Source organism: Anopheles stephensi, chromosome 3, assembly GCF_013141755.1.
Source record: "Anopheles stephensi strain Indian chromosome 3, UCI_ANSTEP_V1.0, whole genome shotgun sequence".
Lineage (NCBI taxonomy): Eukaryota > Metazoa > Arthropoda > Insecta > Diptera > Culicidae > Anopheles > Anopheles stephensi.
Genome location: NC_050203.1, coordinates 75,556,256 through 75,579,945, shown reverse-complemented (window position 1 = coordinate 75,579,945; position 23,690 = coordinate 75,556,256). Strand labels below are relative to the sequence as shown.

General features: G+C 46.7%; 1 protein-coding gene across 12 annotated transcripts in view; it reads left to right on the top strand.

Annotated features, from left to right (window-relative positions):
• The window catches only part of LOC118510785 (protein sickie), a 292,680-nt gene extending 272,418 nt beyond the window's left edge, over positions 1–20,262 (top strand). For 9 of the 12 annotated variants that reach the window (XM_036053072.1, XM_036053071.1, XM_036053070.1 and 6 more), the window contains 6 exons: positions 14,384–14,467; positions 14,545–14,673; positions 14,754–15,309; positions 15,386–16,547; positions 16,621–16,876; positions 16,953–20,262. In XM_036053072.1, coding sequence (XP_035908965.1) covers positions 14,384–14,467; positions 14,545–14,673; positions 14,754–15,309; positions 15,386–16,547; positions 16,621–16,876; positions 16,953–17,552 — 2,787 coding nt within the window. In that variant the 3' untranslated portion in view covers positions 17,553–20,262. The remainder of the gene's footprint in view (positions 1–14,383; positions 14,468–14,544; positions 14,674–14,753; positions 15,310–15,385; positions 16,548–16,620; positions 16,877–16,952) is intronic. The other 3 variants (XM_036053077.1, XM_036053078.1, XM_036053076.1) reach the window with 1 other exon arrangement.
• The last annotated feature ends 3,428 nt before the right edge of the window (positions 20,263–23,690 follow it).

Here is a 23,690-nt window from a genome sequence, read left to right as displayed (position 1 = left end):
TTGCGAAACTGAAGTGTAGGCAACAACAGCAACCAGCACAAAAAGAAAAACACCTCGACCACGGCGGGCAAAGTATTTGCGTTTCGCTTACTGAAGCCGCCGCCGAAGTGCGCGCGCGTGCTTTGGTGAGTTCTTTCCGTTCGGTTGGAAGTTTGTTTGTTTGTTATTATTTGATGCCTTTGTTTTTAATGTTCTCCTTTCTTTTAGTGCTTTGCCGCGTGTGGTTGCCGCTGCCTTCACGAAGTCGAGAGAAGGACAAGTTCCAATTCCGCTAACCGAGCGCGTCAGTTTGTCTCGTCTGTGTTTCACGGTTCGCAATCTAACCGAACGGTGGAGCTTTGATTTAGCTCATCGGCTTTATCGGGGGTTAAGGTGAGACCGATCGGTCGAGGGAAGTAGTGCGGGTCAAATTCGTTTCGCTCCACTGACGCTGAGGTGAAGCAAAATGTTAAGCCGATCGATCTAGCTGATCGCACTGTGCAACTAATGGTAAGCGCGCGCGCGCAACGGATGCGTGAAGAAAGCCATCGATTGCGATCTCGATGGCGGGGAATGCCTACGAAGTGTCAAGATCGATCCTTTCCTCTTGATCTTTTCCGGTGAGCGGTCGCGGATCGCTGCGGCACATTGTTTTGACATGTTTCCGATCCGAATGATTGAACCGTCCAGGGGTGTCGGTTTGCGCGGTTTCTTGCCTTGCTTGTGCCGGATTCCTCATCAAGGGAAGTGGGATGAATTTCAAAGATCACATTACGCTCCTCACCGGCTCTCTTCCTGAGCGCCTGCATTTCCCCGATGCTTTCGAGTGATCGTAGTATAATGTGATGATCGAAGAATGGAGGAGGATCGTCGATCGATGAAGCGATTTAGATTTACGACCCACTCGGCGGAATGTGAACCACTTCAGACCTAAATTGAAGCCCTGAGTGATTGGAACCTGAGCTCCGAGCTTGCTGGGCCGGATCCGGAACTCTCGTCGCCAGCAAGACAGGCAATTTAAATCGCTTCCAATTTATTAGCCGAATTTTGTTTCGGTCGGATGTGGTCGAAATTGAGAGATTCAAAGCGAGAAATGTATCGTATTAATATTTTAACCTTCTTTAGTGTACCTCCAATAGACAGTCTTGGGCGAATGTCTGCATCTGACATCTTACTTTGAGCGGGAAGATGTATGAGGGTCTCTTAGAAGGTCGGGGTGTTGAAGTAAAGTATCATTAGCCCGGGAGTCACCGTGTCGCGATCCCTACAGGGGATCCCTCTTGACCTCTACCCTTGATGGAGGAGATTTCCACAACCCCTAAAAGGCCAACAGTCACGCCGGTAAACATCTAAACAGTGCAATCATTAGTAGTTGCTATAGCACATACTCTCGTCTATTGCGAAATGGACGCTCGCTTTAGGGGTGTAATGTTTGATGTAATTGGCGATTTGAATTTGCCATCAGCAGTAGGTTTACTGACGCAAGTACGCAGCCCTCTCTAATCGGCTTATCAGCCAGTCGGGAGGTGTCGTGCCGTGATTTGTGCTGTTGCATGTTGCAAAACCTTACTTCTTATCTTGCCGCTTATCAGGCTTTAGGCGACAAGACTCTTCACAAACGTTTGTTGCTTTGCCAAACGAGACATTTAGTAGCGATTTTGAGGGGTGCTTCGAAGAATTGGAGCTCTGTCTATTAGACATTCATGAGCAAATTCTGTCACGTGGTTGCAGCCATGATTTCGTAGAAAAAAAAATGAGGATGGCACAGAAGATTGAATGGGAAGTTCAATGTCAATTATTATGACTTCCGCTGCTCACACTCGACACCCGGTATTGCTCAGTCGGAAGGAAAATTTATGTATTTTCATCACACAAAACGTGTGTGTGTGCTCATGTTGTGCTTCCTCTAGCCGGTGGAATGACACCGAACGAACAGGCAATGTGATTAACCTTTTTCACTCCACCCATTTCAGATTCAGATTTTATTCGAGGTTAGGCTATATAGAACGTGGACCAACAGGAAAAACTGACGCCGCCTTACCCCTTTTTCCGCGCGGTCCCGAACAATGTTACGGGAAAGCAAGGTGTGGTGCTAAGTGAAAGCACCGAGTCAGCCGGCATCGTGTGTTCGGTGCGTGCGTGATTTGAATATCAAGCGCGACTCTCAGTCTCGTTGTGGCCGGTGAGCAAGTTGTAGAAGGGTGGAGCCATTCCCATTTTCCACACGATTATTTCCATGTTATTTTGGTGCGATGGAGCGGGTAGCTAAAAGAACCTGGTGACAGCAAAATTGGCAGTCCCATTTGATGTTGGTTTTTATGGGAAAATGCTGTCCGCGATGTGTGTCTCGGTCTCGGCGCGTAGAACAACACGTTCGACCTAGCGGCGGCATGGGTATGTGAGTGTTTCACTTTCATCGGGTGTGCTCAGTTCGTTGAACGCGCTGTTTATAAATGAAATTTAACCAAGTCGAACAGCGCGCAATTCGGAGAGCAAAGGAAAAATAAAACTTCCTTTTTAACTCCAAAAGTTCGTCTGGATGTAATCAAAAACTCACACAAGTCGGCACAAGATTGTGTCCTTTTGTGTCCTGGTGTAAGTTGACCTCAATCTAATGGTCTACACCGACGAAGGGTCCTTCGGCAATGTCTGGATCGTGTAAACACTTTACGATAAACCACACACCTCCCCTTTCCTGGGGGGGGGGGGGGGGGCGATTCTTTGCAACGTTAGTTTTCCTTCACTAGCAGTGGGAGTGGACTGTGGACGGTTAGCTTAAAACCAGACAGTCATGCTGAAGGCTGATTTGTTTCTCATTATTTATCTTCCTCGCTGGAGACCTGAGACGTGTGGCTAGTAACTGCTCCGTTGGATACGCATTTGGACAGTCATACGTGTGTGTGTGCTAATGTGTCTCAGTTGGCAGGGAGTAGATGAAAAATGGTGTGTCTGTCTTCTTAGGGCAAGGCGATGCACAGTGGGTCTATGGGTGAACTTCGGGAACTTAAAACGATTGCATCTAGATATGGTATAATAGTTATTTTATTGAAAATTCATTTTTAAAGTTCTACCAATGGCAAACTGAGTTGGAAAAAAGCTGAGCTGTTATTAGACAGAATATCTTAGACTTTAACATTAAGGCTTGAAGTTGAGTCATCGGATATCTCATCTGTAGATATAAAATAATCTTGAGAGCATTGTAAGATCATATGGAAGTACCAAAATCTTTTAGTTCATCTATCTCGAAAATGAAGCGGTTTGCCCTGTCTTAGATCTACGCTGGACCACTGTGCGACATAGGGACATATCGTGATTCATAATAAGCTGTCCCTTGCTCCTACGTGTGCTCCCTTTTAGTCTGATGATCGAAGGTATTTGTAGTATTATCAGATCTGTAGCACCGAAGCCCCGCATGTATGCCGGAGGCTCGTCGTAAACGTATCGCAAAGACGTGGCCTCCTCTGCTTCGAAGAAAGTCGCGGGAGAGATGTTTGTTTAAGCTTCTGAATAATGACCGTGTAGGACCGTAGGAAAAAGGCGTCGGTTAAGTGGAAAATAAACAACGAGATCGCTTGTACTGCCGCTAGTCTCTTGGCACGCCCGCGGTCTCCATTGGGCGTTTGCGGCAGTATGTTTAGTTTCCTTTTTTCCCATATTGGTGATAAAATACCGGACAACCATTTCGTTGAGGTCATCATTTGGCGGATTTAAATCCCATCTCCCCAAGCACGGTTGCTGTTGTCAGAGGGTCCATCCGAGCGACGACGACGACGACGTGTTCGCCCCCTCTTCATATCTTGAGGCTTTCCAGGCAGGGGTTCGTTATTTTTCACTCATTTAACGTTTGAATGGTGAATAGATTGGCCCACGCTCCCATTGACACACAATTTGCTGCAGCATTGCGCACGGTGGCAGCAGCAGTTTGACCACGCCGTAAAGCTACCAGCTGCCAGATGAGATTGATGGTGAAAAATTGCAGAAAAATCACTCGCTTCAGCAGTGCACGACCTGCAGCCGGGGCACATACCGTAGGGCGAGCCGATATGCTATATATTGACGGGATGCCACGATTTTCCAATCACCGACAAAACGGACACCCCTAAATCGAAAGCCTTCGGGTGGTAGGGCCGAGACCCGGAAAAAGGAACTGCACGCCAAACGAACGACGACGTTGAGCTGTGCGAGACGTAGGACTGGCGTGACGTATTTGTTATTTGTTTTTTCCATCCGCAATCGACCGGTGTGGAACAACATTTGTCTTCGTCGTGCAAATAATCTCCACTGTGCGAGAGTAAAATCGTGACCCGCATCGTTTTCCATTTGATTTTGCTCTGCCACAATTTACGCCGAGTTTGCCAATTTTCCTGGCAAACGTGAAGTTTTCCTTTCGTTTTTGCCAATTTTATAAATACTCCTCAAGCGACAAGCTTCTCCATCTGTACTCTGTGCGCGTAGAATGGTGAAAGTTTTCCCCATTTTTTCCTTTCTTTATTGTGTTTTATTTGTATGAGGGTGGCAATAATTTGTTTTGTTTTAATGCAACTTCTTTAATTGTCCATTTGTTGAGGAAGGCTGGCATCTCACTGATCTAGTCACCTGTGAATGTCGTCAGCGTGTAAGAGCGTGAGAAACAAACCCCAAAACCGCCTCCCCTTTCAATAGCTGTTTTTACGATTCCGACTGGGGTTGTTTGGGTAGAGAATGTGTTAAAGTGTGTGTGTGTGTGAGAGAATAATGGGTGTTTTGTTCTTGTTTGTCAGCGAAATGTTGTTCCAAGTGTCCCGGAAATTATGTTTAATGCCGGAGGGTGTTTAAGTGTGTAAACAGACCATTTTCAAGGTTACATACGCACACTCCATTCGATCTGTTTGTCTTTCGCGACCTATGTAAACAGGTCGGTTCTATTTTGTGCGTTAATGGTTCTGCTCAAAAGGAATATTCTCACGTTCTAAGTGTTCAAGGAATCGAGCGCCAAAATTCTTACCAAAGTCTGTTCAGAATGTTCAGATCAATTCCGAATGCTAAATTTCATGTACTTAAGCGATGTATGAATCAAGATGTATACTTTTCTAGCATTTTTAACGAAAGCGCCCGTAAGTATGCAATCTGATTGTCAAAGTGATTCTTTTTTAAATTATGTATTCATATGTTCAATTTTCATTTTAAGATTGATATCAAGTACAAAGTAACTATTGTTCATCATGTAAATTTCGATCGGATGACCCTCCAAGAGGAATCAAAAATCAATGATCGCTTTATTTTGAGAAAGCTCAAAGATGCTATTTTCACTCTGCGCTGTTTAATGTTTAATCGTTTGTATAATCCAAAAATGTAATAACAATCGTAAATTCAGCCTAATGAACAATTGGCAGATGTAAATCAACTTTAAATTAAATGCGCCTTGAAGTATGCAATCTGCTTGCCAAAATGACTTTATTATAAATTATTATATGATTTTCTTATTTATTTTTGATAGGCAACCTTAACAAACAAAGTTAATGTCAGAATGGGAGTAAATTATCCCCTCAACTACCCTAAAACACTTCCCCAACAAAGAGAAACCACTTAACGTTTGAATGATCTTTACAGCACCTCAGTTCTCTCCTACGACTTGGTCGCGTGAGTTGACTTCAATCAAACTCGCCAGCCATGGCCTACCCGTTGCATGTTTGTCTATTAATTTTCCACCCAAGCCAACCAACCAACGAAGCTACCCCGTTTATTTTTACTGCTCCGAAAAACATTGCATGATTTGGCAGGTGCTAAATGTGTGGCCACCGCCCTTTCAATCCCGCCTTAAAAGCGTTCAGCACCGTCCTCTTCCCTAAACGTCAAACATTATTGCGTGCAGCCCAAACGTGTAGGAGTCGTGATAGAAACAGGCGTAGCAGAGGAGGACCTCACAGGAAGCTCTTAGCGTAGAGTGTTCAATCAATCGATCAATCTAACCGTTGCGAACAGAGTTCCAATCTCACGTGAGATTGTTCAGTTGCACGGTGGAGAGATCTTTCTGTCTCTGCGCCTACTTGACCGGACAACCGGAACCGGATCGTGTATGGGAAGGGGTTCCGTTCGCGTGAAGTGTTTTGCCATTGAAAGACATTCCTCAAGAAGCAGCAGCAAAGCACGCACCAGCGGCGGCGGCATCTTCGGCACGACGCTTTTCGTGTTTGGGCTGAAGGTTTTCGTTTTCGACACCGTCTGCCACTCCAGTTAAGGCGCTTTTGTGGAGCGGCTAATGTTGCGCCATATAAGGCATTCGCGCCCGTAGGTGCTAAACGTCCAATCATGTGTGGCTAATGTTGTCGCCCGCCTGATGATGCGTTCGGTGGCGATGGAATAGAAATGCCAACCATCCTCTGTTTATGGAGATGGCTTTAAGGTCGAGATTTCTTCTCGTGCTTTTTTGTGTGGAGTGGTCAGTAATCCTACTTACGAGCATATGAGGGGTATATCGTACGGTCGGTCATCCCTTCGTTAATTAGTGAAGTCACACGATGTCACAGCAAACTCCTGCTATCATTGGAAGCATTTCTCCACCACGAAAAGGCAGACGATTAAGATGATGATGATGCGTTTTTGCTGTCGACGAAGATGCGTCGTATCGTAAAGGTGGGTCATAAAATTGGCCACCGAAAACACCTTTCCTTGTAGTGCAGACGTTGATGCAACACACAACAAGCAGCTGCTACTGCTGCCCTTTTTTTTTGGCGCTCAAACAACGATAAGGCGAAGGACGCAGCAAACGAAAACGCATCATCAGTTCTGGCGAGCTACGCAAATAGGACCGAACAGGTGACCGAATGGCGTCCGAGGTGCAGACTGTGTAATTATTTGACAGCACAACCTGCCAAAAGATGATTATTCGGTGCGCAGTGGTTTCACATCTGTATCGAGCCTGTGTGTGCGTGTCATTAGAGGAATTTTAATGTCCAATTACCGGATCACTGGATGGCGGATATTTGGGTGTAACTCATCCAAAAATTCTTTACTAAATTAATTCCCTATCATTTAAGAGTTCACCACACTTCATCGATTAAACCGATCCCAACAATTAGTGTGCCGAACCGGTTTACGCGCGGGAGAGATTTCGGCGTGCTAAATAATGCCCACAAAAAGGGCAACTAATGTGCGACCATTTTGTGGACAACCTGACAAAATGAATCCTAATGAGGTTCATGCAGAGAGGGGGAGGTTAATGCAACCTCAAACCTCTAAATTCTCAGCAGCTGCTCCGATTCAGCGTGAAAAACGGACGTCCACTGTGAGGGCATGCTAGGGAGGTGCAGCCTAGCTACAACAGGAAGGCTGTTTTCGTCACATGAGGCCCAGTGATGAAAGGGCATGCATACCCATTATCCTTGATTACGGCAGATAATCTGACCATCGGAATTATTTGCGACCGGAGCTAACTCCCCGCTCACTCAGCGCAAACGCACAGCCACTAATACTGCGAGGGTCGAGGTGGGAATTATGTTTTAGTTGTTAGCAATTAACTTCTTAGCCCCTCGGAAAACGCTCACTGCACTCTGTACACTGCAGATGCGCAATTGTGGCGCAATATTTGCGGTCTGTGTTCATTCAACATTCGTGTGGCCGAAATGTTTTGAGGTTAGCTAACACCGAACAGCACCAGCAGGAGAGGAGGGATGCTAGTTTTAGTGGACGAATTTGTATGTTTTGTATGGCAAACGGGATTAGCGCGAGCTTGGTGAGGTTTAGATTCCACTACATAATTGATAGACTGAATTGTGTTGAAGTTTGTGTATATTGTTCCTAACCAAACACACACACACAACACTAAGCCAGAGCATTCTCTGGGCCGATAACGACTGTCCGTATCAAGAGCAGCAAACCTCGCACGCTTACACAATTTTCGGTGCATCGAAACGGATCTGTCATTCCACCGTTCTCAAACGAATGCTACATCACATGACCGGCAATAGTGGTAGTATGGTAGTAGCGTTGTCTAGGGCTTAGAACTGTTCTAATTTATCGTACAATCAAGTGCCAACTAGAAAACAATAAGTCAAGTCACGGGACCGGCTCGCTGCTGGTGGCAATAGGTGGTAACGCGCGACTACTAGCATTATACACCTCGCTTTGCAGTGTGCGCGAGCGGAATGATATTTATTATCCGTGTCACTGCAATACCCGCCAGAGGGACCTGAAGTCCGTGTGAGGAGTGTGCTGCAACAGTTAAAATACTTTCGATTATTTATAAACGGCCTAGCACTATTGAAAATGGGAATGGTGAGCTCTTGCAGCAGGGGAAAAGGGCATGTACGGGGGCGAATTTGAGGTTGACCGCGAGAGGGAATGTCAACCTTCGTGTCTGGCAGGAACTGTCACCGTGTCTCACACATTCGACGCCTAGTTATTCCTGCCCGCTTTCCGATCGAAAGGTATTGCAAGGAAGAATTAAAAGATTGTTTCAGTAATTACTTCCTTGTTTGAGCTTATGGGCATAGAAGCCCGGGTCACTGGAATTATTCTGGGTTCAGTTGTGAGGCTCAGTTCTAGAGTCTCTTGAAGACCTTTACCATTAAACCTGCAAGTGCTGCTCCAATATATTTAAATTTCTATCAGAGAACAACAAATTGAAAACATCACACACTCCCATTCCATTCGTAGGACTTGAGGGCGATCTTGAGCGCGTGGTACGACTCTCTTCAACAAACCCTCGCCAACTTCGCCGATAGCATGTCCAGATAGATTGGATATTTTAATTTCTCGTGTGCGCGCGTTTGTAATTTATGATATCTGCCCGGTACGATCTCGTCCTTCGGTGTTGTTAGCTCACCACTCAGCTGTGCTCACAAGATAACTCAATTTGCAACACTTCATCTCCAACATAGCCGCGGTTTTGTTGTGGCGCTGATTGCGTGTGTGTGTGGCCGTAACTCGATCACAGACCGGTGCGTGCGGTTCCCCGTACTGCAAGCGGCGGGCTTCCTCAGATGGGTCCGATCGAACATAGCTTTTCAATTAAGTGACGAATGGTTCGGTAACTACTTACATCCCTCAATGCTTAGCCAGCCCCATTGAGTGAGGCCCTTGTTTGGGGTTCAGGTACAGCCCACCTACCACTTCTCTAAACCAGTTCACCTGGAGTTTGGTTTGGTGGCGATCGCACGCAAACTCTCTCTACCGATTGGTGGTCGATAAGGCGCGGACATGATCGTGTGAGGTGTACGCCGCCACGAACACCATATACGCCGAAATACACGTTGATAAATCAATTTTCACTTAGGCGAATTTCGATCACGAAAGAAGGTTGGTTGGTCAGTGGCAGAGAGCACACCGCCAATCCTAATCACAAACATATAAAAGGTTGATAGTTTTCGCCGATAGAGAGGAACAGAGTTTTGCACCTTGTTTTTGCGAAGCTTCAGGAGATTGGGGCGAGGACCCCCACGGAAGACAGCAGGGATTTTTTAAAGCTCTCCTTTAAACGGAGAGAAGAATGTTCCCCCCGGAGGTGAGGTTGGCCAATAATCGTTTAAACAGATTGGAAGTTGTAAATTGATTTCGTCCGAAGGTGATCGAGTTGGAGACGACGACACACCGAGTTGGTCTATAATTCCAATCCTACGTCTTGTGTGCCCCAGAATCCCCCCTCCCCCCGTATTTGCCTACCATTCGCGATCGCATTCGATCGATATGAGTTTTGCCTTTCGTAGCGTAAATCGTAATTTATGGCGTGCCAGTGAATTATCGATCCATTATTTATAGCAACAGAGCCATATGGGAGATCGCCGGACGTGTGTGCGCGAGCGCGCGCTTCTTTGCTCCTACGACAAGTTTAGCCGAGAGCTGACTGACGACAGCTTTTCCGACCCAGCAAGTACAGATGGTTCTTCTAACAGCGTAAGGTGTGTTTTCTGAAGGTATTTTTGTCCCATTACGAGTGGAGAACTGGCCGGCAGTGTGGGCTAGTTGAATTGCTCACCGCCGAGTAAATGTGTGTTTCCTCCTAGTCGATGAGTGATTTAAATGATTATTGTTGTACCGTAGGCCGTATGCAGTCTCACAACTGCATCTTCAAACACGCCTTCCCCTCAATCACTTGTTTATGGATACAGTAGAGTGATTTCGAAAATGGGGGGAAAAAAGGCACTCAAATTGCCGGTCGATTAATGCGAGTACCTAAGGCATTTTATTGGACGCATTTAAACGCATCGCTGAAAAGGGAATGTGTGTTGGGGACATTAAATTTATCTGTGCTCCAAACGACATTATCTTTCCACCTCGAAGAGGAAGGTAAAACCTTAGACAGCTCCATAACTTTCGCCCTTTTGCTTTGTTTTTCTTTGCTCGGGAGACCTTTCCCGGGACGGATTGTGTCACAGATATAATTCGATGTAAACATCTTCCGGGCAACTGCCACCGACTTTTCGCTGTTGGGCCTCTAATCGGAAGAAATCCGACACTGATTAGCTGCGTGTATGTCTCTTCTTGTTGGTGGAGCCTGAGTGCATTGTGTGTGTGTGTGTGTGTGTTTTCTTTCTTCCTACCAATTAGTCGGATGCCTTCTCTCTGTTGACGTCCGGAGTTCAAGTTATTACCGTGTCGTGTCGCCCTCTATTTTTGAGGACGTCCATTGCGGTGAAGATATGTGGACCCTCTGTCCCTTGGTGGTGACGATGGCTAACGATCGAAAGTGGAGAAAGGTATCGTGTTACCCTTTTGGAGGCCCCTACCGGTGGTCCAGCAGCAAGCAAGCACACAACAGAGAGAGAGTCCCGGAGAAGGTCGCGCGCGTAACGATAAAACTGGCAAGTGACGAGACCCTTCACCAGCAAATAGAAACAGACAGTTGGGTGTCTTGAGAAAAGTAAAAAGCTCAGGCCCAAGCTTTCCGAGCACCGGGACGAACAATGGAAAATGCGGCACTGAACTTGATACTTCATTCTCCCCGCTTGAAGAAGAACGCCGGTGTTGTGGGACAACTTTCTTCTTGGTGGCCCATCAATCAGTCGCTTTCCTATGTTGGAGGTCTCCTTCACCTGTGGCGGGCGTGCGTGTGTGTGGATTAGCAAGAGATAGATACGCTTACTGCAGACAAACAGTGTCACCGAGTAATCTCCTAAAGCTCCTAAACCGGAGCACTCGTCGAATGAGGTTATGTTTGTGGATAAGCTTTGCAGGACGCAAGAGTAAGAAACACTCTCCAAAGGTGTCATTGCCCAACGGAACCTCCAAGAACGCCGGGTTTGTTTATCGAAACTTTGATAACCTTCGCCTACATTCGGGACTCCCCAGACCAACCTTGCCACCTGCTTGTATGGACAAGTCCCACCCTGAAGTTCACGACAACTTGCGTAACTAGCGTGTGTGTGCGCATTGCCCAAAGTTCGCGCGTTATCTTATCTCAGTAAACAGGTCGCCGGACTCGGAAAGGAAACATTGAGATAGAGGGATGCGTTCTTGGCAAAACTTTTCCCCAAAATTAAACTCCCAATGGAGAGAGTGGTTGGATTAGGGAAAAGTTTTCCTTGAGCTTCTTGTGCAACAACTTCGGACTGTACACATGGGGGAACCCTATTACTTATGCATCTGGATCGCTTTTCCGGTTTTCTTTATCAAACTTTTAGAAGTGATTAACACGTCGAGTAAAACAAAACCAGGTGACACATCAAGAGAGAACCTAGAAGAAACGAGGGCGCTCGCTAGTTCCAATTTGGAACTACAAATGTATTCGCTAATTTTATTGTTGTCTTCCCTTCCATCAGCAACAATGTTTGCTATTTTTCTCACACGCTCTTTGTCGTCCCTCCCATGTTGCTTCTGCCTCGTGCAAAATCCCTTTCAAACGCCTCCCAACTCTCGGTTGAGTGGGTACGGAATGCGAACATATTCCACCGGAGCACACAACTCCCCGAAGCAAATAATTGCATTTGCAACAAATTTTCCAGGCAAATTAATTTCATGCCCTCCCTGTCTCGCTCTCTCTCGTGCTGTTTTTCAATCACCATTGCAGTGCACAAATTATTGACCTCGGTACGCGGATGGTGGAGACCCTCGAGCGTCCAAACTGTGTTGCACCGATTGGTGTGGAAGTAAGCGAGATGCAGCACCAATGTAACTTGTAAATCGGGTCACCATGGACCAAACGAGTACGGTCTCCCAATTGATGGCTTCGAGCAGATTGCGAATTGCCGTTTTGTTGATGCGAGTTTTTGGAGGGACTTTGACGGTACAGCGCCTTGATGCCCTTAGGGGGGTGGTTGGTTGCAGTTGGACTTATGGTTGGTGAAATATGTTCCCATGAATGAGCGGTGATGGTACGCGTTCAACCCCCGGAGGATGAAGTTATTAATTCTCATATGTTGGGTTTCACAGAATTTTTGGGTGGGAGTTCAAACGTCTATGATAAAGCGAAACATCAGACTCAATAGAACGATGGGGCTCAACTTCAAGCATATTTGAAATATATTGCATGTACACGATTCTATTAGCCGCCTGAGGGCTAATAGTCGAGCAATCAACTCACAACTGCACTTGAAAGCATACGATCTTCATTCGCCGAGTATTGAATTAAACGGCTTGTGTCCCGTGTGTACAGCTACTGAACAGCTTTGATGAAGTTCTTTATCGGCTGTTGCTAGAAAAGGTCCGCCTCCAGAGCGTGTAATAAACCGATCCTAACCGATTAGATAGAATTTATAGCGAGCTACCTGTGTAAACATTGCGCTGCAGCAGTGATGACTATGACTTCAGTATTTTGTTGGAGTTCGGAAGAGGTGGGCGCATAAAGATAGGCCGCGATGTTATCTCACGGAAGAAGCGCTTACAGAAGGCGATACATTGATAAGCACAAGTACTGTATGTCAAAAAATTATAGCAAGACATGCAGCTATTCTGATTAACGAATCTCATATCTGAACAGCTCAATTGCACTCTTTCCGGTAATGCTAGTTGAACCAAGGAATTCTCACGAGCATCCTCTTCTTCAAGAGTGAGAACTCCCCATTACGGCAGTACAAGTAATGGGAACTCCTTCTGGACCGAAATTGAAACAACAATCCTATTAAGCTGATGTGATATCGCGCCTCCAATTCGGAGAGCATGTGTGTGTGTGTGTGAGACCCACCACGTTCCGACGTGGTATCCATCCGAAACCCTGATGGCCATTCCCAAAAAGTAATGCGTCAATCTACGACGTGAAGAGAACAACCACTTGACAATTACTGGCTTTTCTTGGGGTGGGCTAGAAAATAATCTTCCCATTTTCGGGGACACGAAGCTGCTTTTGTTTCCTTTTTCCCCCGTTTTTGGAGTTGAAGACTTGTTAGATATGGATGAACCTGGGAAGTGTGTGTTGCATCTGGAAACGGGGAATCTGCTTTAGGGCTTGTTGTTACAAGGGTCACACATTCACACAATTTCGACTCTTGGTGATGATGATGCGCTCCATCCACTTAATGTCTTCCTATTCATATGGAAATTCAATTGTAGCGGTCCAGAATAACATCGTGTGGTGGTGTGATGCTGGGAAAGAGAAGGAAACAACTCCGGGGGGCAACATTACTCGATAAAATATTCAATCTCACACTCGCTTTGGGGAATGCGGTACTGTACGAATTCCATTGACCATATTCTGGATGGCCCTGGACTTGGACCTCCGAAACAAGGAGAAAGAGAGAGTAAAGAGGTCCAGGGACAGTATAATACATCTGTCATCATCAATAAATGCGTGTGGTTTCGATGGCCTGGGAGAGAGTATGGTAGGTTCTCGGCCATTACCATCGAACCCAATCATAAGCACCATCACCCCATCAATACTAATTGAGAAGAGCGTTGTTTTTGATACCGCGACGATGGCGTCCAATTGGCTTTACTTCACGGTCGGGTCGGAGACACCCAGAGACACTTTTCAATTAGCCCTGATGATGTCGATGGCTTTAGTGGTCTGGAGTTGTGAACATCGTTGGTAATGGACATCGCCGAGAGTGTTGCCGAACGATGTTAGTGATCGTTATAAATCTCTCCCAATATCGCGCTATTCCATTCGATCATCTCGGATCCCAAACTTCCTTGTGAAGCAATTAAAAACTGGAGAGCACAGTATGAACCGATCGGCCAGCCGTGTATTGTATCTTTTAATTGATCGGAAGACGACTTTTGGGGATCGATCCAGCGAGATGTACTTTCACCCTTCTGGAGATGGGGAAATCTCATCATTACTGCATGTCAGACGCATGTCCAGGAACGGGATGGCGGAAGCACAGTAAGGCACTTGTCTTCCGGGTTCGACAAGAGAAATCATAATGAATCGACGTTTCGGAGCGAAGGTTACGGCATCCACTGATCTAAAACCTCGAAGTCTTTCGCTGAACCTTCTCAATAGACTGACACTAATTGACGTTGTTTTATGTGTTTTTTTTCCCTCCTTCATCAGGCTCACGTGGTGGCTGCGTTCGAGCAGAGTCTTTCAAACATGACCCACAGACTGCAGTCGCTTACGGCGACAACGGAGAAGAAGGTACGCTTTGTTGGAAAGACATGCTGGCAGGAGCATCCATACTTAACCTAAGGTTTTCTCTTGTTTTCTATTTACAGGATAGCGAAATATTGGACATGCGCCAAACGATAGAGCTGCTGCGGAAGCAATCGATCCAGGCCGGTTTAACTACCGCCCATATGCAGAGTATGGGCGTACAAGTTAATGGGCAGGTCAACGGAACGGCGGTAAGTCATCTCGAGCATTATGTCCTCCCGAATCGCCTTTACTCAAGCGTTTCTCCCGATTTTGCTCCAACCCAACACAGATCGCAGCTGAGCAGACGAAAGCAACGACGACAACAACCACCACCGGCACAGCCAACAGCAGCAAGGCGGTAGCATCCTCCAACGCTACCGGTGGCTCATCGATGGCGGCTGGCGGTGCTGAAATGCAACGGCACCATAGCTCCGACTCTATGTGCTCGTTGAATTCGGTCAGTTCCGGCTGTTCGGCCCAGGACAAGAGCAAGCAGAAGAAGAAGGGTTGGCTCCGAAGCTCGTTTACCAAAGCCTTTTCGCGCAATGCCAAAATCTCCAAAACCAATCGCCACGTAACGGCGGGCAGCAATGGTTCGTCGGCTACGGCAGCTGCGGCGACTGGTGCCGCGGACGGTGGCAATCACCATCATCATCACCACCACCATCACCACCATCATGGTTCGGTGCTGGAGAATGGAACGTCCGGTGCCACCACTACCACCACCACGGTGATGGGTGGTGGACTGAAACAGGCCGGAATTCCACCGCCACCCGGTGCTGGACTGCCGCCTCCTTCACCCACCAAAGGAAGTCCGCACAAAACGATGACCGTCATTGACAATGGTAAGTGTTATAACCGCCGGTACCGATGGGCTTTAAAATATGAAACTAACATCTCCCATTTCCCATTCCCAAACAGCCAAACCCGTCGATGCGATCGAACTGAACGGCAATCCCGTGGTGGAAGATCTCAAGAAGCAACTGCGCGAAAAGGATCTCGTCCTGACCGACATCCGGCTGGAAGCGCTCAGCTCCGCCTCGCAGCTCGAAAGCCTCAAGGACACGGTAAACAAGATGCGCCAGGAAATGATGAACCTCAAGCAGAACAATGAACGGCTGCAGCGGCTCGTTACGACACGCTCGCTCGCCGGCAGTGAGGTATCGCTAGGTCCCGTCAGTCCGAGTGGTTCGATCGGAGAGCCGCGCCGTTACAGCCTTGCGGCCGACAACGGTATGGGACGAGCCCCGCTAGAGCTCCCACAGAACCTGGACGAAACGGAGGAGGACAATATCCCGCCCGCACCGGCCCCAGAACCCCCGCCAGCCCCGCTCAGTCCGGCCATTATCGCCGAACTGTCGCCCACAATCGAGCGAGCGGCAATGGTGAACGAGATTCTCACAACGCCCGCCGAGGATGTGGCCGATCCGGTCGATGGGAAAAAGATTTCCATCGCGGTCTATCTCGGCCAGCCGGAATCCTTCCCGAAGTACGCGGAAGAGATGAACGAATGTGATAACTACTACCATCACTCGTCGCCGGACGATGAGCTGGTGGACAAGCTGGACGCGAACGGTGGTGAGAAGGGACCGAAATCGTCCTCCTTCTCCCTAGGGAATGGGGTAGAAACGAACGAGTTCGTCATCGCGTACACGTACATTTCGGGCAAGACGACCTGGCAAAATCTGGACTACATCGTGCGGAAAACGTTCAAGGATTATCTGTCGCGAATCGATCCGGGAACGAATCTGGGATTGAATACGGATTCGATCACGTCTTACCATCTTGGAGAGGCGAAGCGTGGGCCTGAGATGGGTTTCCCGGAGCTGTTGCCCTGTGGGTACATCATCGGAAACGTGAAGACGCTGTACATTTGTCTGCAGGGCGTCGGAAGCCTTGCGTTTGATAGTCTGATACTGCGGAACATCGTTCATCGGTACATTTCGCTGCTGACGGAGCATCGGCGACTGATTCTCTGCGGACCGAGCGGTACGGGTAAATCGTATCTGGCGCGGAAGCTAGCCGAGTTCCTGGTGGCACGAGCGGGTCGTGATAATCCAATTGAGGCGATTGCTACTTTCAAGTAAGTTGCGGTTTGAGGTCCTCTTTTCTTCGAAATGTCCTTTGCTAATAAGGGGTTTTCTTCTCTGAAACAGTGTCGATCACAAGTCTTCAAAGGAGCTGCAGCAATACCTGGGCCATATCGCCGAGCAGGCCTCAATGTCGAACGGAGCAGCCGAAGAGCTACCAGCGGTCATTATTCTGGATAATCTTCACCACGCGTCCGCTCTGGGCGATGTGTTCTCCTGTCTACTAAGTGCCACAGCCGCTAAGCTACCGTGTATTATCGGGACGATGTCGCAAGCGACGTGCAACACGACCAACCTGCAACTGCATCACAACTTCCGATGGGTGAGTACTAGTAAAACGGTTCAAAAAATTTGAACTAAAATCCTAACACTCCTTATGCCATGTCCAATCCCTTCAGGTACTCACGGCGAACCACATGGAACCGGTGAAGGGTTTCCTGGGTCGATTCTTGCGCCGCAAACTATTCTCGGTGGAGTTGCAAAACCAGCAGCAGCAGCCACAGCTCGAGAAGGTGCTGAAGTGGTTGCCAACCGTCTGGCAGCACATTAACAGCTTCCTGGAGACGCACAGCTCAAGCGACGTTACGATCGGACCACGCTTATTCCTTTCCTGTCCGATGAATCTGCCCGATTCGCAGGTTTGGTTCACCGACGTCTGGAACTACCATCTGGCGCCCTACCTTATGGACGCCGTTCGGGAAGGTGTTCAACTGTACGGACGTCGCGGTGGTGCGTGGGTTGATCCCTGCACGTACATCCGCGAAACGTACCCGTGGCCCGTTGGTCCGACGACGGTGCCCCAGCTGCGTCAAATCACAGCCGACGATGTTGGGCTGGAGGCTAGCGCACCGGGTAATTCGGAAAATCAGGATCCACTGTTAAACATGCTGATGCGGCTACAGGAAGCGGCGAACTACAATGGAAACGCGGAACAGGACTCCGATTGTGCTAGCTTAGATTCGAACATGACGCACGATAGTTCGGCTGGTGCCGAGTAAGCGCTCCGAGTGCGAAAGAAGAACACCAAGAATCAGGAGTCACACGTACACACCAAGAGAGAGAGAGAGAAGGAGAGAAAAGCATAGGAGATTTAACGATAAAAGCATACCTTTTATATGGCTTTTACGATTTTTCGTAAGCCCAACGAATCGTTTAAGTAATCTACCACCACCCGTGCAAACGAGATCAACACACGAACACTTCCGCGCATAAAAATCCGCAGTAGTAATAGGTAAGAAAATCCAACTTAATCCTATCTGTCGCACGGCCCGCTCGATACCATTGGAGGCGCGAAAAAGGCTATTAATTAATTTCACTCCAATGGTCGCCAATTTGTGTGTGTGTGGGCCGCGACACCGATACACCGGTAATAAGGATGAAATTGCAGCCCCGTAGGTGTGTCTGCTGCACAGAGAAAAACGCACGTGTCATCATTTCGATCGTCATTATTAAGCCTCATTAACGCAAGTGAAGCCATTAAATTAATTAACCGAGCCTTCCCGGTGCATGTGAACGCGAGAGAGAGAAAGTGAGAGAAAAAACAGAAAAACAATCAGGACCAAAAACGCATATAGCAGCAGCAGAAAGGACGAAACAAAATCAGCACACCGACACACATTATACACCAACATATGTAGGGGGAGTTTGATAGGGTTTATTCGGTCTAGCCGAGTGTTGAAGTCGCCCCCATGGTGTGGCCCGAATTTTGTGATATCAATTTCACATGTGGGTTATGTACTAATGGTGGTGGTGGACATTTGCAATGGTAAAAGTGCCAGGTTTAATTACTTATTCCGCGAATCAGACCATCAGGAGGAAGAAAAAGAGCGGTGAGAGTAGCAGCAACAGCAGCAGCGTGTAACGCCAAAGCCCGAAACGTGCGTCAAGCGCACTCTGGTGGCCGGTACCGGGAAGCGAGAGCGTGTAATGCGTTTTGCATACCTGCCGGGGGCAAATTGATTAAATGTCAGCGAGCGACCGTTGATGATGTGTTGCGAGTTCAAACGTGCGGAAAATTGATCGTGTGTTTGATCTCGATACAAGGGAGGAATAGATTTTACACTGATTGTAATGAAAAGAGGGAAAAGTATTGAAAAAGCCACCCATTTTCCCGCAACCCGTGGAATAATGATGGCGACTGAATAATGAGTGTGTGTAATAGTTAAAACGAAAAGTTGTAATGAAAAATACTGCCGCCTCTCCATTTGAAAGGGACACAAACACACACACGCACACACCAAACCAAAATGCGTTCAACGGAAACAATAATTGAATTGTGAGAGACTTTTTTTCTGCTGCTAAACAGTGAAAACCAATTCGGCTGGGGCGCAGTGTACAATTGCTCGGAGTACCGCATATTTTTCGGTAAATCGTGCAATCGTGTAATAAGCTTAAGAATTGTAAAGCACATCACACACACACATACCTATTCCTTCTCGTCGTTTTTTTCCACTACCACGTGAGTGAGTAACGTGTGTGCACGCACCAATTTTGTGCGCCGTGATTCTTTGGGTTTTCTGTACTAATCGTGCGAATCGTGTAGGTGAAGCAAATGTGTTTTTTTTATTTTGTAAATAGCTATTAACTAGTAAGGATTATCCTTTAACGATAAACCCCCCCCCCCCTTTTGCATACTACACAAGCAAACACACACTATTCACACGTTAGTTTGAAGCAGTATCATACATCATACGAAGGTTACAAGCAACTATCTCTATCATAATCAATCAGTGCGAGCGAGCGCGTGCGTTTCATCTCTAGCTAGTGTATGAAATTTAGTCCCTAAAACTTCTTCTTAAGAAATCGTGTATAAAAAAACAAACAAAAGTGCTAACTTCATACCACTTACACAGTTAAAAGTCAAAGTCACCAACAGCCCCCCTGCTATCTAGCGTTTCTATCTTGTGCTATTCGTTAACAAAAAAAAGCCTATCGTTCGATTGTTTGTCGCTTCTAAAGCTTTAATGTACCCGATCCTCGTATGTCCCCCGAGATGGGGAGCCCTTTACTTCCTATATATCCCATCTTTCCAACTTGAAAAACAAAAAGTTACAATGTTTTGCGATCCATGTAGTTTTTTCTTTCTTTGTTTTTACTGTAAAATAGTGTAGCATAATTATTAATTCGCAAAGTGTTTTCGTGCGCTTTTTGTTTTTGCGCTCCGTTTTTCCCCTATTACACTCTTTCTTCCATGCCCTGTTGCATACAAGCATCGACCGGATAATCATCTAACCATTGCATTGCGCAAACAATACCACAAACGATATTACACTCATACAACTCGTGATAAAGCCATTGGAAACTGAAAATGGAACTAAACCTTTTTGTGAGAAGCAGATCTTTGATAAAAAGTAATTCGATGGTCGAGAAGAAGAAAACAAAAATCACAATATAAAACACATAACAATAACACAGAAAAAGTGGCCATGAATGCAACAATTAAAACATTAAAACACATAACTAATATAGCAAAAACAAGATAAACAAGACAAAAACCCCCCTTCATAAACCATCTAAGATCAAAAGTGGTTAGCAAGAGTGATAATACTGGAGCAGGAAGAGATCCTAAAGGAAAAGTGAACGCAACAAGGGGCAAAATACGCAATCGAACACAGGCGAAAGAAGAGAGAAACACTATGGAAGCAATTTATTGATAACGGTGAACTTCAATAAACGAAAAACAAACAGCTATTAAATTATTAAAGAAAAGAAGAAAAAATACCCGCGTGAACGAGATAATGTTATGTGTTAGTGAAGTGCGACGGTGCAACGATAATATCACTGATGTGCTGTGGTGATGTCGTCGGCTGCTTCTTCTATCAACTATCCATGTGGCGCGTTTGTATGAAGCAGTTGACAAGGTAAGGCTTTTTGATTTTATATTGCTAATAACACAAAACAAAATGGTGAAGGGATACCTACATCTCTACTAATGCTCTCCTGCTACTACTTCCTTCTCTACTGAGGCTCAACCCCTAATCTCATCTTCCCAAATGAAGTTCTCGCCCCAAGGTTTCCTCCAACATCGAATCCCTTTGTTGAATTTTGCATCACAGCAAATCCATTACTGCCGGACCATTCAATCTGCATGTATGTACATACATTGGCCCAATCAAAGATCGAAGATAGTATCGGATGTTATCCGACCTCCATCCGACACCATCATCTGTCCCAGAAAAGGAAAGGAAGGATTTCGATGACAACAGCAGCTAAAAATCGGAAATGTCGGCTCTGTTTAAGCATTTTTTTTTTCGTATGGGTGACACGTACGCAATCCTTTGTCGTCCTGTGGCTTTGGTTCTGCCAGCTCCAAAATCTCCGTCCTTCAACCGGACGGGACCCTTGTTTGTGGCTCCCTTTTGTTGCGGATAAACTCAAAAACCAATATTCCGATTGTCAATGCGTTATTAGAATTAATGAACTCACTAACCTCTCCCTGAGTCCGCCTTGTCGCTCCCCTTTTTTCCATAATCCTAAGGGATCCTAAGTGGCGTCTGATATAGGTCCCGATTTTCTGTCCCTCCAAAAAAACCGCAAACGCAGGAAGGCAACCATACCAATCGAGATTATCGATTTATCCTGCTATTTCCGTTCGTTGCTTGTCCCTGTTCTTCTTCGTGGGGGTGTTGTTGTGTGTGTGTGTTTACTGGCCACAAAACCACCAAACGGCCTTTCACACTTATATTTCCTTTGTTCCGTTTGTTTTTTCGTCCTCAAGCCTAACACCAGAATCCTTGCTGGATCCGTTTCATTTTTTCCTGCTTCTCTTCTACTAGACGCTTCTCTCGTAGGACGCTTCTCTTGCGCTCATTTTGATTGGCAGGACAGCGTGTTGGTCATGCTCCGTCTACTTGCAAACCTTGAAGCGAAGCGGGACAGTTTGCTGTTTTCTCTAAATATAATTAAATTGTAATTAAATTTTAATGGATTGGTAATTATTTCAATTATTTCGAGGTAAAAACAGCTGAGCACCCCAGCGCTATCAAACAGCGCTCAAAAACCCCCTCATCGCCAGTTGAGAGACTTCTGGATGTCGGGAATATGCGGTGGCCTAGATTTGTAGCCTCGCCGTAGCTTGCGGGGTTCGTCTGCCTTTCGACGGTGTGACGGCGAAGGATTTGATGAGAGCACTTCTTCCCAGTAGTAGCTGGAAAACCAACCACTCTGGAGATACATTTCCGGATACTTGGGGGGCTTGGAGAACGAGACAGGAAATTCATTTCGAAGCGGATGAAATCGACTGAAGCGAGAATTTAATTCGAATGGAATATTCGGACGAGAATCCCCTTTTAAAAGTGTGCCCCCACCAGAACTCTAGACGTCCGTGTGTTTTTGCGCAGAATTTTCGGACAAAACCCTGATTAGGTTTTCTCCGGATGATGATATACATCTTACCTTTGTCGGATACATATTCGGAGGTTTCGAATGGGCCCTCCAAAAGCATCCCCCAAAATGCTTCGCCTAACGCCAGTCCTGTGCAGTGAATCTCATGCTTGCGGCACCGACCGAACATCGGCTCGATTATAATATTCATTCAAATTTCAAAAGCGAATGCAAATCGAGTTGCTGATTAAATATTAATAAAAATTAGATGGCAGCAGAGAGCAGGAGGAGGAAGAACTTTGGGGCGCATAATGGAGCGTGGTGTTGTTCGGATGGGTGAAAGCCAACTCCCTAACCCTCCGAAACGATTTCCGAGGGCTACGAGAGATCCCCCAAGAGAGAGAGAGGAGGGCACCGACGATGATGGAAGTTTATAATTTATATTGCAAACTTTCCCCATGGCCATAACAATTATGACAGTTAGTTTTGGCACTCGCCACGCGCACCGGAGACAACCAACACCTCGGGATATGTACATTCTTCCGGAGTTCTCTGTTGTCGGGTTACTGTCGTGGGGGAGTTCACCTCCAATTTGTTTTAGGACTTTGGAATTCCAATGTCCTTTCTTTTTGTTTTTGCTGGCGGTGTTTGTCCTCAGAATCCACTTGACTCCATTTGATCGATTCCCGGCCCGAAGCATTACAACATAGTGTGATTAAATATTTATTATTTAACCAAATAAACAATCAATCCGTTCGCTGGCTCTTCGCTTTTTCGGAGCTTCGAGCGGTTGTTCATATTTTTTCGCCTGGACTTCGTCCAAGGACCACAGCCATTGGGAGCCTTTAGTCTACATCAACATCGGTCATCGTACGCTTACCCAAACATCACCGGATGAAGAGAGAGCTAGCCTAGTCTAAATTGACGCAGTTCCCGGTCCGGGGTTTTTGTTTCTATCTATCACGGCCAAAAGTTCTGCCAGCCAGTCTGCCCAAAAGTGAATTAATGAACGCTGACCCAGGCGTGCACCACGGTTTTGACCGTACCACGAGCTCGGGGTGGCGCGAACACGCGCCTGGAATGAACAGTCATCGACAGGCAGGCGTGTTGTGCAACAGCGCGTCGTCCAAACAACACGTCGCCCTTTGCTGGGGCGCCGAATACTGGGGCGAGAAAAAAGAGGCAAAAATCTATGCTCCCACTGGGAGCACACGGGAAGGTTGAAGAGAGTGATCGGAGGATGTCTGTTTTGTTCGGTTTTGTTAGCTTTTCATTTTCCAATGGAAGGATGCAGAGAATTTAGACCTCGTCGACAAACAGCAGCAGCGCACCCTCTGCTGCCTGCACAGTCAAATCTCGGGTGGGAACACACATGGCTTTGATTCTGGAACAGTTTATGTGGTCCCTCGGTTGGATATTTTAATTTCGTGTCGTGTCCACCGAATCTCGCCTCTGTGCGAGCGTGTATTTATTGAATGAATGTACAAATAGGCGGCGGGACTTTGTTTGGTGCTAGTTTGGCGCTGCTTCTATTACTACTGCCCCGTACACCATCCAGTGTAGCGGGGATATCCCACAAAGCGCCAACACATCCGGGGTTTTGGACGTGGAATTAAAAAAAGGAGGAAGCCATCAGCCAGCTTTTAGTGCAATAATAAAAAAATCCATACACACTTGCATGGAGGTCCTCCAAATTGCATGACAACACCCAAAAACCGACTCTCACCGGCTTCGCTCCCGGTCGAGACCTCCCCTGCCCGGGATCCGGGGATTGATGGAAAAGGAAAGTTATTTTCACATCCATCTACCCGCAC